General features: G+C 32.3%; 1 protein-coding gene across 1 annotated transcript; it reads left to right on the top strand.

Annotated features, from left to right (window-relative positions):
* The first annotated feature begins 10,795 nt into the window (after positions 1 to 10,795).
* LOC111791223 (chalcone synthase 2) lies at positions 10,796 to 12,384 on the top strand. Its single transcript, XM_023672485.2, has 3 exons — positions 10,796 to 11,037; positions 11,116 to 11,873; positions 12,069 to 12,384. Exons 1-3 carry the CDS (start codon positions 10,860 to 10,862, stop codon positions 12,303 to 12,305), a joined length of 1,173 nt encoding a protein of 390 aa, XP_023528253.2. The 5' UTR covers positions 10,796 to 10,859; the 3' UTR covers positions 12,306 to 12,384.
* The last annotated feature ends 3,450 nt before the right edge of the window (positions 12,385 to 15,834 follow it).

The following is a 15,834-nucleotide window of genomic DNA, read 5'->3' as shown; positions in this document are numbered from 1 at the left end:
ATTCCCCTACATCCCGACGTGACCATATTACTTGCTTGTCGCTTCTCCACAAACCAACATAAGTCATTTTAGCATGTTTTGTTCTCACTCACATACTTTCGTCGAGCAGGGACGAAAATCAGCCTTAGTGATCTGACGTGTCGAGTGGACGTCGCTCAATAGATAAAAGTTACTATAGGGATAACATGATGATCTTCCCCAAGAGCTCACATCGACGGGATAGTTTGGCACCTTGATATCGACTCTTCGCCACCTGGGGTTGTAGTATGTTCCAAGGGTTGGGTTGTTCGTCCATTAAACTAAAAAAAATTACGAGTTTACTCAACATAAAATTACTCCAACCAAAACACGCTAACTTTGAAGTTTTTATGATTGAGTCACCGAAAAGGAAGGTATACCTTGTTGATATATGTAGTAACTTCAATGTACGTCTTTCTCAATAATTCTATCTCTACGATCATTCTCATTCGAATGTGGTCTCGGTTCATTCATGATACTCTTTTACAAAGGGTATGTAGTAACTTCAATGTACGTCTTTCTCAATAATTCTACTTTGATACCCTTTGTAACACTCCAAACCTAAAATCCCGACTCTATGTGCCCTAAAACGCTATAAACACATATGCACGATCTATTTCTGTAAAACGATGACTGTATACGCACATATAAGATTGAATAGTCCATTACGTGGCACTTTTTGTCTATGCACATGCAACTACACCTTAATGGAAAATATTGGTTCCAAAATTTAGTTCCAAAGTGAACAGCTTTCGAGATAACGAAAAAGAAAAAAGAAAACATAACAAAGTCGAGCATATATCCATTCAAACTTTATCTATTCAGAATAGCATCGAGTTTATCGTTTAAAGAAAACATATCATACTCGACAAACATATCATACCCGGTCTTTAACCTAATACGCTACCGTATTCTCAAATATTTATATATTTTAAAAATTAAAAAAAAAATAAATAAATAAATAAACTTGATTTAAGGGCGTGTGGGTGGGTTTTTTGTGGGCCATATGCCCTAATTACGAAGGGGTGCCCCAAACACAAAAGTGAACTAAAAAGTAAAAATAATGGAAGCAGGAGACCGGATAATATTAATATTAGAGGGGCAGAGGGGCAGGGGGCAGAGGGGCAGAGGGCAGGTGGGCCCATTACTAATTAATTTTATTTTAAATTTTTATATTAAGTACGTGTGACAATGACATGATACGGCCCCCACATGCATGCCGACATCCATGAATGCCTCATCACATGCTGAATCAAATTTTTATATTTTAATCAATCCCCAACCATTTAATATAATAATTATTTTACTTTATTGGTTATAAGGATTCATATGAGCTGTGTGTTTTCTAATTTATTTTATTTTATTTTTTAATCCATTTTTGTTCAAATTACGTAATAATTAAACCCTTAATTATATATATATAAATGGTCGGGAGACTTGAATAGAGATATCTATTTAACTAGTCAAGTTGAGTCACAAATTTGGATAAAAACGTCTATTTAGTTCATAAAATCGGGATTTCGCTAGGACCCACCTCGAATTAGGAAGAAAATTACCGTTAAATAGAGACTAAAAAAGTTTTTTTCTCAAAATAGGGATTATTATATATATATTTGCCCGTAAAATATTATTGAATTTATCTGAAAAAATTACATTTTTGTAATAGAAATTATATTTAAAAATAAAAATTATTTAATAATATATATATATATATATATATATATATAGAAAAAATCGTTATGGAGAACTCGATCCTTATAAAAACCAATGAAAAAATTAACGGGAATAGGAATTGAAATTGAAGATGGAGATAGGAACCGAGAAGACCCGTGATATCTTTATATTAAAAAATTTGAAAGGGTGTGATAGTGAATTAAGATGTAAATTGAAACCCGAGTACTGCGACGTTGTTCCTGGTCATCTTCACACGCATTCCACGTCTCAATTTCTATCCAACATTCTAACAGATTTCTATTCAAATAGTAATTTTGAAACATTTATGAAATAGAAACGATAATATTACAAATTTTTTAAAAATAAAGGACAAAACCGAGAAATATTTTATGTAATTTTAGATTAACGAGAATGGAAATTGAAATTATAGACGGAGACAGGAACAAGAAAGACCCATTTTATCTTTATATTAAAAAATCTGAAATTGTATGACAGTGACTTGAGATGAAAATTGAAATCCGAACACTGCCACGTCGTTTTAGGCCGTGTTCACACGCATTCCACGTCTCAATTTCTACTCCAATAGTAATTTCGAAACATTTATGAAATAGAAACGATAATATTACAAATTTTTTAAAAATAAACGACAAAATCGAGAAATATTTAATGTAAATTTAGTTTAATTTGAGAAAATCAAATGTGGTATTAAACCTGCAGACATAATGTGAACATACCCACGATGTAACTCAAAGAGTATTAAATTGAGAAATTGACTCAATATTAAAACCCTTTGGGGGTCCATCCATTGTCCATTTCCCCTTTCCCATGTGCTCCAACTTGTAAAAAAAATTGAAAAAAACATTATTCGGTCGGGTTGGTGCCCTATTTAATATCGTTTGTTTTTCTACATGCACGGTCTCGAAAATTTGTTCAATCCGAAGTATTGCACCGTGCTACCATCAAAAAAGTATAAAATACATGAAAAAACGCAATTTTTGTGAGAGTCCTACATTGATTGGGGAGGAGAACGAAACACCCTTTATAAGGGTGTGAACACGTTTTCCTAACAGACCTATTTTAAACCCTCGAGGAAAAGCCCAAAGAAGACAATATCTTCTAGCGGTAAGCATTCCATCGCTCTTTTAAATTAATTTAGGGCGAGATTTATAACGAAGATTTTTATCAATTTAATTAATAAATACTTGTCACCTATGTAGATGACAGCATATTTGCATAGCTACCGTATTTAATATTTTTAGATTAGAGAGCTTTTTAGAAGTAAAGAAATTTAAAGTTGTTGATAAAAGTAGGAACAAATTTAAAATTTTATATTAAAAAAAAAATCAATAGGTAAAGTACGTACCTACTCGTTCGTCACACATTTAATCCACCGGGTCGAGCACAAAGAAACACTGTAAAGAATTGGGGTCGGAGTTAAAATAGATTTTTCTCCCGTTAATTAAATAAGACTGAAGATGGTTGTCATATTCTCCGTCCCTAACTCCGCTCACTCTATAAATATATATATATAATTATATACGCGCCTATGGAATACTATATTATAATTGAACATTATATTATATTTTTTAATATATTTATTTATTTATTTATAAAAAAATTCAAAAAAATATATATTTATAAAGGTTTTGGACTACTGGGTCTATCAAGCTTCCTTGAACCTTACGTAGTCTCGATCCATTGTTTCGATTTTGTTCCAAATGGTTGCTTACCGACACCTTTCCTTCTGTAGATGACTAAGTGACTTCGTAGCCTTAACGTACCGACTCTCACACTTTCTTTCTTACAATATCATATCACAGGTTTTTTGTCGAGCTTTCGTTCCTTAGTCTTCTTCCCGACTTTTTAAAGAGAGCCTTTACGACAAAATACTAAAGTCAAGGCAAAATTTTCTATCGGGAATACCCGACCCGTATTTCAATTAAAATAGGAAGCAGGGATAGAAATGGGGAAGGTTTTTTGATCTCGATTTTGTTCCACAGACATCTCGAGACAGAAGTTCGAATCTTTAGACGTAAAATATTATGAACTTTCCAACTACCAAATATTAGAATATCGAGCAGTTCGTGTACACTAGTCTAAACACTCGTAACCAACGACCAAAGAGGAGAAGAACACGAGGAGAGAAGTTAAATGGATTTGAGAATAGTTAAAATAAAAGAGAATTAAGTTAATGAGAATGATTGGTGAGGGCAAGGGGGACAACCCAATTTGCTTTCAATAATGGAAACGACAAAAAAATAAAAAATTATTTAATAATAATAATAATAATAATAATAATAATAATAATAAAAAGAAAATAGAAGAAAATTCAAAGCACGTGAAAGCATGCCCCGTAAGTCGTAGCTTTCAACTACCCCTCCCCTCAATAATCCAAAACCAAATTGTGTAATCCCGATGCCTCCACGTGTCCTCCAGATACGAATCCATTCATTTTCTTTTTCTTTTTTTCTTTTCTTTTTCTATTATTATTATTATTTTATAATTTTTTTATTTATAATTGTATGACTTGCATGCATGTGTTCAATAAAATATTTTATTTTATAATTATATATATATTAATAATGGATTTAATCTTCAATATAAACATGATTAACTATTTAACTATTGCTTAGTTATCAACTAATCAACCCATTGAATTCTTATTAGGATTGTTTTTTTTAATTTAATAATCGAAGAAAGACGTGAGATGACGTATCTATTTATTAAGAATGCGAGACCGTTGGAGATATATTTAAATGGAAATGTGAAAAGTAGTAGAAATGTGATGTCCTAGTTGGGCTGGAGAACAAACCACCATTTACAAGGGTCTGGAAATTTTTCCCTAACAGACGCGGTTTTAAAGACTTGAGGGGAAGCCCGAAATGGGACAATATCTGCTAACGGTAGATCTGGGCCATTACAAATGATATCAGAGCCAGACACAAGGCGGTGTGCCAGCGAGAACGTTGGGCCCCGAAGGGGGGTGGATTGTGATATCCGACATTGGTTAGGTTGGAGAACAAACCACCATTTATAAAGGGTGTGCAAACCTTCCTCTAACAGACGCATTTTAAAGCCGATTGTGCATTTTTTACCATTTTTGTAATCGAAACACGGAATTTATAATTTTTATAAAGGTTTAGGATTCATATCACTCACACAAATATAATAAATTTATCGGATTAAATTATTTTTAATTGAGATAATTTGAAATTAGAATTATAATTTTCATATACACGTTAATAAATGTGCTATTAAAATTTGTATTTTGGGTTGATAATCTATAATTTTTTAAAAAATGAAAAACATTTTAAAGAAAATAGACAATAAAACAAAAAAAGAAAAAAAAATAGTAAGGGTATAATTTATAAAATAATTTTTAAAAATTAAAATGGTTATAAATTAAATAATTAGTGTACTTTTTTAATTTTGCATTTATTTGACACGTCCTCAAATGAAATGACGTATTTATTATGTGGACACTTCTCTTGTCCCTATTGGGTCAGTCCACGTGTATCCTCGTAATAAGTAAATAAAAATGAAATACGACCAATAATTAATGGGTCAGTGTACACGTGTATCCTCGTAGATTGTAAACAAATGAAATGACCTATTTTACTTTTTACTGGCTGTTTTAACTTTTAGCTAATATTTTTTTTACCGTCTTCAAATAATTGATTTGTTGGGCAGGTTTTATATCGTGAGAAAAAAAAAAAAAAAAAAAAAAAAAAAAAATCAACCGAAGTTTAATTTATTATTTTAATCCTTATATTTTATAAAAAAAATTATATTTTTTTTATCGAAATTTGGGCGACATGTCAAATGTAATAATTTTGGTTCTGTAGTCGAACTAACAAACCAGTGATCTATCATATTATCGAAGATTCAATTTATGTTTCATTGTCCAAAAAAACCAACCCGAAGCCTCTAACCGAGTGGTGTTCATAGATAAAGAGATTAATAGAAACATCAGTTACGACAAAGCGACAAAGGAAGATGGGTTAGTTTTAAAGAAGATGGCGATAGTGATGATGATGGGACCGAGGAGAAATTAGAGGGAGGAACGTGAATTTTTTTAATTATATTTTATTTTAAATTAAGTCACATCTCCATTTTTTTTTACATTAATATATGTTTTTTTTTAAAAAAAAACTATCTAACTGTAAAATTGGGCTTAAATAGAAAAACAAATCATATCGAGTACTTTTGGTCTTTTCTTATACAAATGTGAAAACTTTTTCTTACCAGACTCATTTTAAACTCGTGAGGCTGACAACAACACTTAATTTACTCAAACGAACAAGGTGTATTTAAACTAATGCAAATGGTATTAATACGAGTTAGAACTATAATATAATATATATATATATATATATATATATATATATATATATATATATATATATATATATATATATATATATATATATATATAGAGAGAGAGAGAGAGAGAGAGTATGTATGTATATATATGTATGTATGATACATACTAATTTTCGTTTAGGCCCAAGGAAGCTTTTGGGCCTATGGATATTGACAAATTTGGTTAAATAAAAAAAAAATTAATATTTTCAAATTCTCTGATTAATTTTATTAGTTTAAAAATAAAATAGAAAAGGTTTTTGTTTTTGTTTTTAGATAATAATTATTTAAATTTAAAGTTATTTTCAAATTATCTAATATTTTATCTGTTAAAAATAATTATTGTATTTTACAAAATATTGAAAATTACTCAAAAATATTAATTCTAATTTTCTATTTAAAAAAATAAAATAAAAAGAAAAAAAAGATTGATGAGTGATATTCATAAATGACTCATCACACCACAGACAATTCATCACCAATAAAAACAAAATAAAGTAACCCCTCAAACCACTTGTGATAAAAAAAGAAATAATAATAATAAAATAAAATAAAAAAATAAAAATCTACAATTTTTCGAAATAATTTTAAAAGTTAACAACCACCGACACGTAAACTACCGAGAACGTCACCATTGTGGAAGATCGTGGAGAGTCGATGTTGGAATCGCGCATACGACGGTTGCACGCCTTTTTCTCCATTTTACTTTAAATTAAACGTTTCATATGTTTTAAAAGAAATATTTTTTTTTAATAACTTTAATTATTTGTGACTTTACAAATTATTTATAAGAAAATTAAACCGTTATTAAAAAAAAATTATTTGAAATCATAAATTATATCGACTCTTTTATTGATAGATAAAACTACATCCTTTTCCTTCTCGGAGGTCATATATATATATATTTTGTTGAAAAATATAAGGAATTCATTAAACCTAACAAGTTAGGTACAACTTCCAACCCTCGCTAATTTAAGGGAGATACATTTGTAGTAAATGTCATCAGTTGAGTTGGAAAGGTGGGCTGATTAGATTGATGACCCGAGCAAACCAAATAAAATTTACAACCTAGCCCAACCTATTCGAAAGTTGGGGTTGGTCGGATTGATAATCTGAGCAATTCTAATAGAGTTTACAACTCAACCCAACTTGGGTTGGGTTGAGATGTGTTGAGGATTGTTGGAGTGTAACGTTGGCTAATTAAAGGGAGGATTGTAGGTAGATAAGTGAGATACGTTATCTCTATTGGTATGGTGTTAGTTTTTTAAAATGGACAGTATCATACCAATGTGGAGAGTCGTTGATCCCAACATAGTATCAGAGCTAATTTTGGGCTGGTTAAGAAATGGAAGAAAAAACTCTGGACAACGAGAGCAATATTTACAAGAGGTTGAGAGAGAATCGGAGCACAAGTCAGACTAGAAGCGAGAACAACTGATAAACCGTGAGAGAGAACATCATTCACGTTAAGATGAAAATTGACAAAACGCCTGATATATACGATTTGGAAGGAGCACGATTTGATCAAAAATTAGAAAAAAGAAGATATTTTTAAAATGTAAGAGGTAGAATTGAAACTATGCATTTATTACTATTTAAGTGCCTAATGTATTATAATTTTTTATACAAAAAAAAATTAGAAAGTAAATATTTTTCCCACCTTCATAGATGAAACTATGAAAATAAATTTTAGAAATAATTAAAATATACCACTACATGGATTTAAATTACGGGTGTACATGGTCCAAATTGAGTTGGGTTGAGGAATTTGTTTGACCCAACCAAAAATTCGGGGTGGGTTAGATTGGTAACTCAATCCAGCCCCGAAAATTTTCACAACTCAACCCAACCCTCTCTTTTTTCGGATACCATCTTAGATAAAACCTAATTAAAAGTTCACAAACAAACACAAATCAATCAATAATTATTCACAAAATAAAATTTTAATTAAGAACAACTAACGAAAATGGTAACATATTAACATAGGTCAACATTGTCATAAAACTAAAGATAACTAAAATATCGACATTGGTTGAGAATTGGTTAAAATAAAAAAAAAAAATATAAGGATAAATTATGAAAAAATAATAATAAAACTTATTAGTGTAAAAATACTCTTATAATATATATATATATATATATTATGATTGAAATAATCTTACTATTATAAAATATATATATATAAATGGTGATATAATAATGTTGCCAACAAATAAATAATAAATATATTAAAATTTAATATTACTTATCTCAATTTTATAATAAAATCTTTAAATCAATTAAAATTAATTAAAAAAAAGTTCAAATATTTTTAGTATTTAAATTTATTTACTTTCCAAACCTATCCTAAATTATATTCTTAAATTAAATGATTATTTGTTACAAACGTTAGAATAGTTTAATGTATTTGATTGACGTCAAACTCAGGTGTGAGCGTTTTAAGTTTGGACAAAATACCACTCTAACAAATTTATTTATTTTGAGTTGGCTCGGTGAATTCAAGGGTTTTGTCCCATGAACCCGAAATCGTACAGAGTCAGTTCGGGTTCGAAAAATGAACCCAAACCTTCTGAACCCGAATCAACCCGAAAAGCTAATCCAACCCGACTCAATCCTCATAGTTTGAGTTGGGTGATCCAAGTTGTCGGGTTGAATGTACACCCCTAATTTAAATGTCTTTTTAAATATTATTTTAATTCTAAAAAAATAAAGGACAACCAAATTAAAAATGAAAACATAAAATTTCTCTTATATAAAATAAAATATATTTTAAAACTTAAATTTTATTATATTTAAGTAAGACCTTTAATGAATTATTATTATTTGAATTATGCTCAAACTCATTTCAACAACTAAATTATTCAATTAAAATTGTTATACAAAAAAAAAATTAATTTTCATGTTAAATGAATTAAAAATAAATAAATAAATTTGTTAGTGTCAATAAAAAAAGAATATGGCAGAATCTTTTGTTAGGGAAGGGTATATTCGAGTTTTGCATATTTTACTTTTTGACATCTAAATTTTGTTATTTTGGCAAAATTGAAAATGTAACGATCCAGATCCACCGCTAATAGATATTGTTCTTTTTGGACTTTCCCTCACCCAAAGAGGACAATATCTACTAGCGGTGGATCTGGGTCGTTACAAATGGTATCAGAGCTAAACACCGGATGATGTGCCAGCCTTCACGCTGTTCCCCGAAAGGGGGTAGACACGAGGTGGTGTGCCAGTAAGGACGCTAGGACACTAAAGGGAGTGAATATGGGAGTGGTTCCACATCGATTGGAGGAAGGAAAGAGTGTCAGCGAGCACGCTGGGCCTCGAAGGGGGTGGATGAAAACAAACCACCATTTATAAGGGTGTGGAAACCTTCCCCTAGCAGACTCGTTTTAAAGTCTTGAGGGGAAGCCCAAAAGAGAAAGTCGAGAGAGGACAATATCTGCTAGCGGTGGATCTGGGTTGTCACAGAAAACTTATGGGTACTTTACAATCTGGGTCGTCACAGAAAACTTATGGGTACTTTGCTATCCGGGTCGTCACAGAAAACTTACGGGTACCTTTTGCAAATTCTGATATTTTGGAGGGCTATTGAAAATAAATGAAAAAGGAAAAAATCCCAACCTACCCAGAATATTGATATTGATTCGAACCTTGGAGTAGCAGCCAGATGCTTCCCAATATAAAGAATTAAAAATCTAGTATAATTATTATAATATTTTTTATACTAAATATTCAAATAATAATACGGTATTGACAACAAACTATAAATGCCATATGTTAGGTAAGTAATTAATAAATAATATATAATTTTTAAAAAAATAAAAAAATACGTGGAAATTTCTCTACCATTTTAGTCCAAACATGTACAAGTTCCCAGTTAATAGAATAATAAATCGGTGCTAATACGAGCATAGCTAAATTAATATGTACTCTCGATCGAGCTCATCTCACATATTGTTTTATTAAAATAATCCACTAAAAACTCGATTACCTATACGTTGATTTACGAGTGCTCTTAAAATTAATTTGGGTTGAATCGAGACAGCTTGAACAATTAAGTTGGATCTAAAAAATGTTTCGGCTCGAATCAACTCAATCCATAAATACTCATACACCGACCCAATTAAAATCAAGATATGGTTGGTTTGAAAGGAAAATTTGGTTTTCTCCAACTGTTACCCAAAATGTTACGGTAAGGTTCTAAAAATTTATGGATTAATAAATGCGAGATTAACCATACATTGTAAAATGCATGTGACTGTATTTAATTGGAGGTGGTGTAGAAAAATTAAAATGCAAACTTGGTACGAAAATATTTTACTATATGATCGGAATTAAAATAAATGTCATAAATTTTTCCCGCTAATTTTATCAATTTCAATATATAAAATATATTTTTTTATTTTTAATATCGATAATGCACGTATTTATAAAAGAAATCTTCTATATATTTTAATTAAACGTGTTTAGTATCCATAGTAATTATAGAACCAAGTTTTATAATTTAGCTAAATAAACCAAACCGAACTGAACCGAACCGAACCGTGATAAATTTACTATGTAACTAGGCTTTAAAGTACCAAACCAATTGACATGTATGTAGGATGCGAGATGAAGACGTGGGAAGCCATGATTGGCTGGTAAGGGAGAGGAAGATCATAGTCTGACGTGGCACATCAACTATCCGTTTATCCAACCTACCCTCTCTCCTTTAAATATTACCCTATTCTTTCAATTCATACACCAATTCACTCCTCTATCCCATTTGATTCTTGCTTCTTCATTCACTCCCCTCTCCTCTAATGGCCTCCGTCACCGAAATCCGAGACGCTCAACGAGCCAAGGGCCCTGCCACCGTCCTCGCCATCGGCACCGCCACACCCCCCAACAGTGTCCTCCAATCAGATTATCCCGACTACTACTTTCGCATCACCAAGTCTGAGCATATGACTGTCCTGAAGGAAAAATTTGTTCGAATGTGTATGTAAATAATTTAATCGAATTATATTATTGAATTTATTATAATATTTGTGTTAAATTTCGAGAAATGTGATGCAGGTGAGAAGTCTATGATTAGGAAGCGCCACATGTACTTAACGGAGGAAATTCTTAAAGAGAATTCAAATATGTGCGCGTATATGGAACCTTCTTTAGACGCGCGTCAAGATATGGTAGTCGTGGAAGTGCCAAAGCTCGGGAAAGACGCAGCTGCGAAGGCCATCAAAGAGTGGGGCCAACCCAAATCCAAGATCACGCATCTTGTCTTCTGCACCACATCTGGCGTGGACATGCCAGGCGCTGACTACCAGCTTATGAAGCTCCTTGGTCTACGCCCGTCGGTGAAGCGCTACATGATGTACCAGCAAGGATGCTATGCTGGTGGCACGGTGCTTCGGCTAGCCAAGGACTTAGCCGAGAACAACAAAGGGGCTAGGGTGTTGGTTGTGTGCTCGGAGATCACTGCCATCACGTTCCGTGGGCCGTCGGAGACTCATTTGGACTCGATGGTGGGGCAGGCGTTGTTCGGGGATGGTGCATCGGCGATGATCATTGGGTCGGACCCGGATCTTGCGGTGGAGAAGCCGTTGTACGAGATGGTATGGACTGGAGCCACGGTGTTGCCTGACTCAGAGGGGGCGATCGATGGGCACTTGAGGGAAGTTGGGCTCACGTTCCATTTGCTTAAAGACGTGCCTGGCCTTATCTCTACCAACATCGAGAAGAGCCTCAAAGAGGCCTTCACGCCGCTCGGAATCTCCGATTGGAACTCCATTTTTTGGATCGCCCATCCCGGTGGCCCCGCCATTCTCGATCAGGTAATCAAACCCTTAACCCATCTTCGTTCAAATTTTCAGGTTAAGTTAGACCCCAAAATTCCCGGTCTATGAACCGAATAAATAAACCTAACCCAAACATCTGCGATGAATTGGTTCATATGGGTTTGATCGGTTTAACTCAAAATTTTGAATTTCCATATGTCTACCTAATTTGAGTTTATATTTTTGAATTAGGTGGAAGTGAAATTAGGTCTGAAGGAGGAGAAGATGAAGGCAACGCGAGAGATTCTAAGGGAGTACGGGAACATGTCGAGCGCGTGCGTGGGTTTTATAATGGATCAAATGAGGAAGAACTCTCTAGAAGAAGGAGCAGCAACGACTGGAGAAGGGCTCGAATGGGGAGTTTTGTTTGGGTTTGGCCCGGGACTTACAGTAGAGACAGTAGTGCTACATAGCGTTGCATTGAAGTAAACCACTACGATGGGCATGGAGGAAGATGTTATGGCTGTAATGTTATGGTTGTTAGTTTGTAATCAACAAAAAAAAATAAGGGTTTGTGGTGGGTTACAATTTATTAATGAATTATAGCCTGAATTTAAATGCTATAAATATATAAAAAAAAGAATGCATTAATGAACACGTGTAAAATAGGTAGAATATTAAAGTTTTAATTTAAAATTTAAAAGTCAAAATTATAACCAATGATATTTTTACAAATATTTTTTCCCTAATAAAAACAAATTCATAAATTTAAATCCAAATTTAACTGTAAAAAAACAACACTTTCCTAATAAATACAAATTCATAAATTTAAATCCAAATTTAATTGTGATAAATCAACACTAAAATCAAATTTTCAGTGTAAAAATTGAGTGATCCAACAGAACAGATCAATCTAAACCAACTTAACCCAATGTGATTTATTTGTATGTCAATCTATTCGAACCGACCTCGACATCTCTACCTAAATTTATATTTCAGGCTTATAACAAATGCATGTTAATATACACGTCATCAACTGATTCGAATTTATATTTTTGAATTAGGTGGAAGTGAAACTAGGTTTGAACAAGAAGAATATGAGGGCAACTTGAGAGGTTCTAAGAGAGTACGGGAACATGTCGAGCGCGTGCATTTTGTTTATAAGATCAAAGGAGGAAGAAATCAGTAGACTTAATGACTAGAGAAGGGCTCAAATGGGGAAGTTTTGTTCGGGTTTGGCCGAGGGCTGACGGTGGAGACAGTGGTGTTGCGTAGCGTTGAAGAAGGAGATTCAACGACAGGAGAAGAGCTTGAATGGGGGAGTTTTGTTTGGGTTTGGCCCGAGGCTGACAGTGATACTACATAGCGTTGAATTAAAGGATACCGCTAATCATTAACTATAATACAAATAGTTGGAAACTAATACAATAAGTCAGTTTGTGTTGGTTACAACTCTATTAATGAACCTAGGAAGGAACTATTTCTTTCCTATCATTTATTTTCATATTTATATTTATTTTTTAGGTTAATTTTATTTAATTACTTATTAAAGTTAATTTAATGTTATTTTAATCTATAAATACGAGTAATTACTAAGTGAATTTGAATGCTATTTAAATCTATAAATACTAATATTAAAATTTTATTTTTTTATTTTTTTAAATATATAAATATGTTAATGAAGAAAGATATGCATTAATGAAAGCATGTCGAAAATTAAAGTTTAATTTAAAATTTAAAATTCAAAAGTCAAAATTACAATGAACTAAATTTTTACAAATATATATTTTTTCTAATAAAAATAAATTCATAAATTTCGTCACACTGTTCTAATGTTTAGTCCGATATAAGCTAGCATGGGGATCTAATGGACCTACAGATTATGGGCTCTAATGATCCAAGATTAACCGTCTAAACTCATTAACTTAGTTAACCAACATTCGTTAACTACTCGGACATTCCACTATAGATATATTTCTGCTCATTTGATATAACCATAATTAGTAAGTCGATCTTTCATGGGTTATTCGTAACTAGAGTTGGTTCAATTTACCGTTTTACCCCTGAAGTTACTTCTTGTTCCTTAAGTTCCATTGATCCTCTAGTGAACAATTGGTTTGTGGTCCAGCTAGTAAACCGAATCCCTCGGCTAATGAGAGGGTGGAGCCCCTTGTTCAAGACTTGGAGTCAGTACTTAAGGGAACAACCTCTCTACTATACCTAAAAGCGGGTAGGAGTGAATTCCATCTTGCACCTCATGTCCCCACCTATTCACCCAGTCTAACCCCTAAAATGAGAGGTTTATTGAGTCGGCGAACTCGGGCCACTCTCACCCATGCAAATGTAAGGATAATTCTGAATAAACAGAAGTACATAGTTAGCTCAGGATTAAGATCGAGTTATCTAGGTTATCGATTGAAAAAATCAATCTCAATAGTAAACGACATTATAAAGTGTTGAGTGACTTTGGTCTGATCTTATGCAATACTCATTGCATAGGACGTCCCCACTCACATGTCTCCACATGTACGATTTAGTGATCACTTACCCTCCATTTTTCCACTTCATACACAAATTCACACTCTCTCTCCCATTTCATTCTTGCTTCTTCATCCACTCCTCTCTCCTTCAATTGCCTCCGTCGCCGACATCCGCAATGCTCAACGAGCCAACGGTCCCACTACCATCCTCGCCATCGGCACCGCCGTAACCCCCAATATCAATCTCCAGTTCGACTATCCCGAATACTACTTTCACATCACAATTCCGAGCATATGACTATTCTGAAGGAAAAATTTGTTCGAATGTGTGTAAACAACAATTTACTGATATTTATTTAATTTGCAGGCAGTATATATTATTGAATTTATTATATAATCCTGGTAAATTTTGAGAAATGTTATTATGACATTGACATGCACGTGAGAAGTCTATGATCAAGAAGCGCCACATGTACCTAACTGAGGAAATTCTTAAAGAGAATCCAAATATGTGCGAGCACTCACCTTCTCTAGACGCGCGTCAGGATATGGTAGTTGTGGAAGTGCCAAAGCTCGGCAAAGACAAGAGATTTTAAGGGATACGGTAGTCGTCAGGATATGGTAGTTATCATTAAGTGATCTGAATTTATACTTTCGAATTAGGTGGAAGCGAAACTAGGTCTAAAGGAGGAGAAGATGAAGACAAGTCGAGAGATTCTAAGGAAGTACGGGAACATGTCGAGCTCGTGCGTTGCTTTTATAACATATCAAATAAGGAAAAACTCTCTAACAGAAGGAGCTTCAACAACTGGAGAAGGGCTCGAATGGGGAGTTTTGATCGGGTTTGGCCCAAGGCTGACAGTAGAGATAGTAATACTACATAGCGTTGCATTAAAGTAAACCGCTACTCATTAACTCTATTACGAACGGATGGATCATAGAGGAAGACGTTATTGACTTTAATGTTATAGCTAATTAGTTTGTAGCCAATAATAATAATAAGATTTTATGGTTTGTTACAATTTTATTAATGATAAAATTTTTAATCCAAATTAAAATTTGATAAAACAACACTAAAAAAAACTATTCCCTTTCCTATTACTTATTTTCATTTTTATATTTATTTTTTATGTTAATTTTATTTAAGTAATTACCTAATTTAATTTATAAATATTGACATTAATTTTTTTAAAAAAATATATGTATATAAATATATATAAATCTATTAACAAAAAAAAGACATATATTAATAACCAAGTCTAAATCATTGAATTTTTAATTAAGAATTTAAAATTTAAAAGTGAAACTATTTTGACAAATATTGTTTTCCTAATAAAAACAAATTCATAAATTTAAATCCAAATTTATATTTTGACAACGCTAAAATCAAATTTATATCAATAAAAGTAATTTTCAAAATTTATATTAAATTTATTTAAATTAAATTATAGAAAATAAAAAAAAAATTGTAATTTATTTTTAAATTGCTTATGGCTCTCAAAGGTGTGATGCTATAAATTTTATAGAAAAAATAATTA

Source organism: Cucurbita pepo, chromosome 3 (genome assembly GCF_057944985.1).
Source record: "Cucurbita pepo subsp. pepo isolate OVF chromosome 3, ASM5794498v1, whole genome shotgun sequence".
Lineage (NCBI taxonomy): Eukaryota > Viridiplantae > Streptophyta > Magnoliopsida > Cucurbitales > Cucurbitaceae > Cucurbita > Cucurbita pepo.
This window is presented reverse-complemented; position numbering and strand designations above follow the sequence as displayed.

Excerpts from the sequence above, each read along its gene's own strand:
- LOC111791223 (XM_023672485.2), top strand. The coding sequence starts at position 10,860 with ATGGCCTCCGTCACCGAAATCCGAGACGCTCAACGAGCCAAGGGCCCT. Across the intron at positions 11,038-11,115 it reads GGAAAAATTTGTTCGAATGT|GTGAGAAGTCTATGATTAGG; the intron begins GTATGTAAATAA and ends AATGTGATGCAG. Across the intron at positions 11,874-12,068 it reads GCCCCGCCATTCTCGATCAG|GTGGAAGTGAAATTAGGTCT; the intron begins GTAATCAAACCC and ends TTTTTGAATTAG.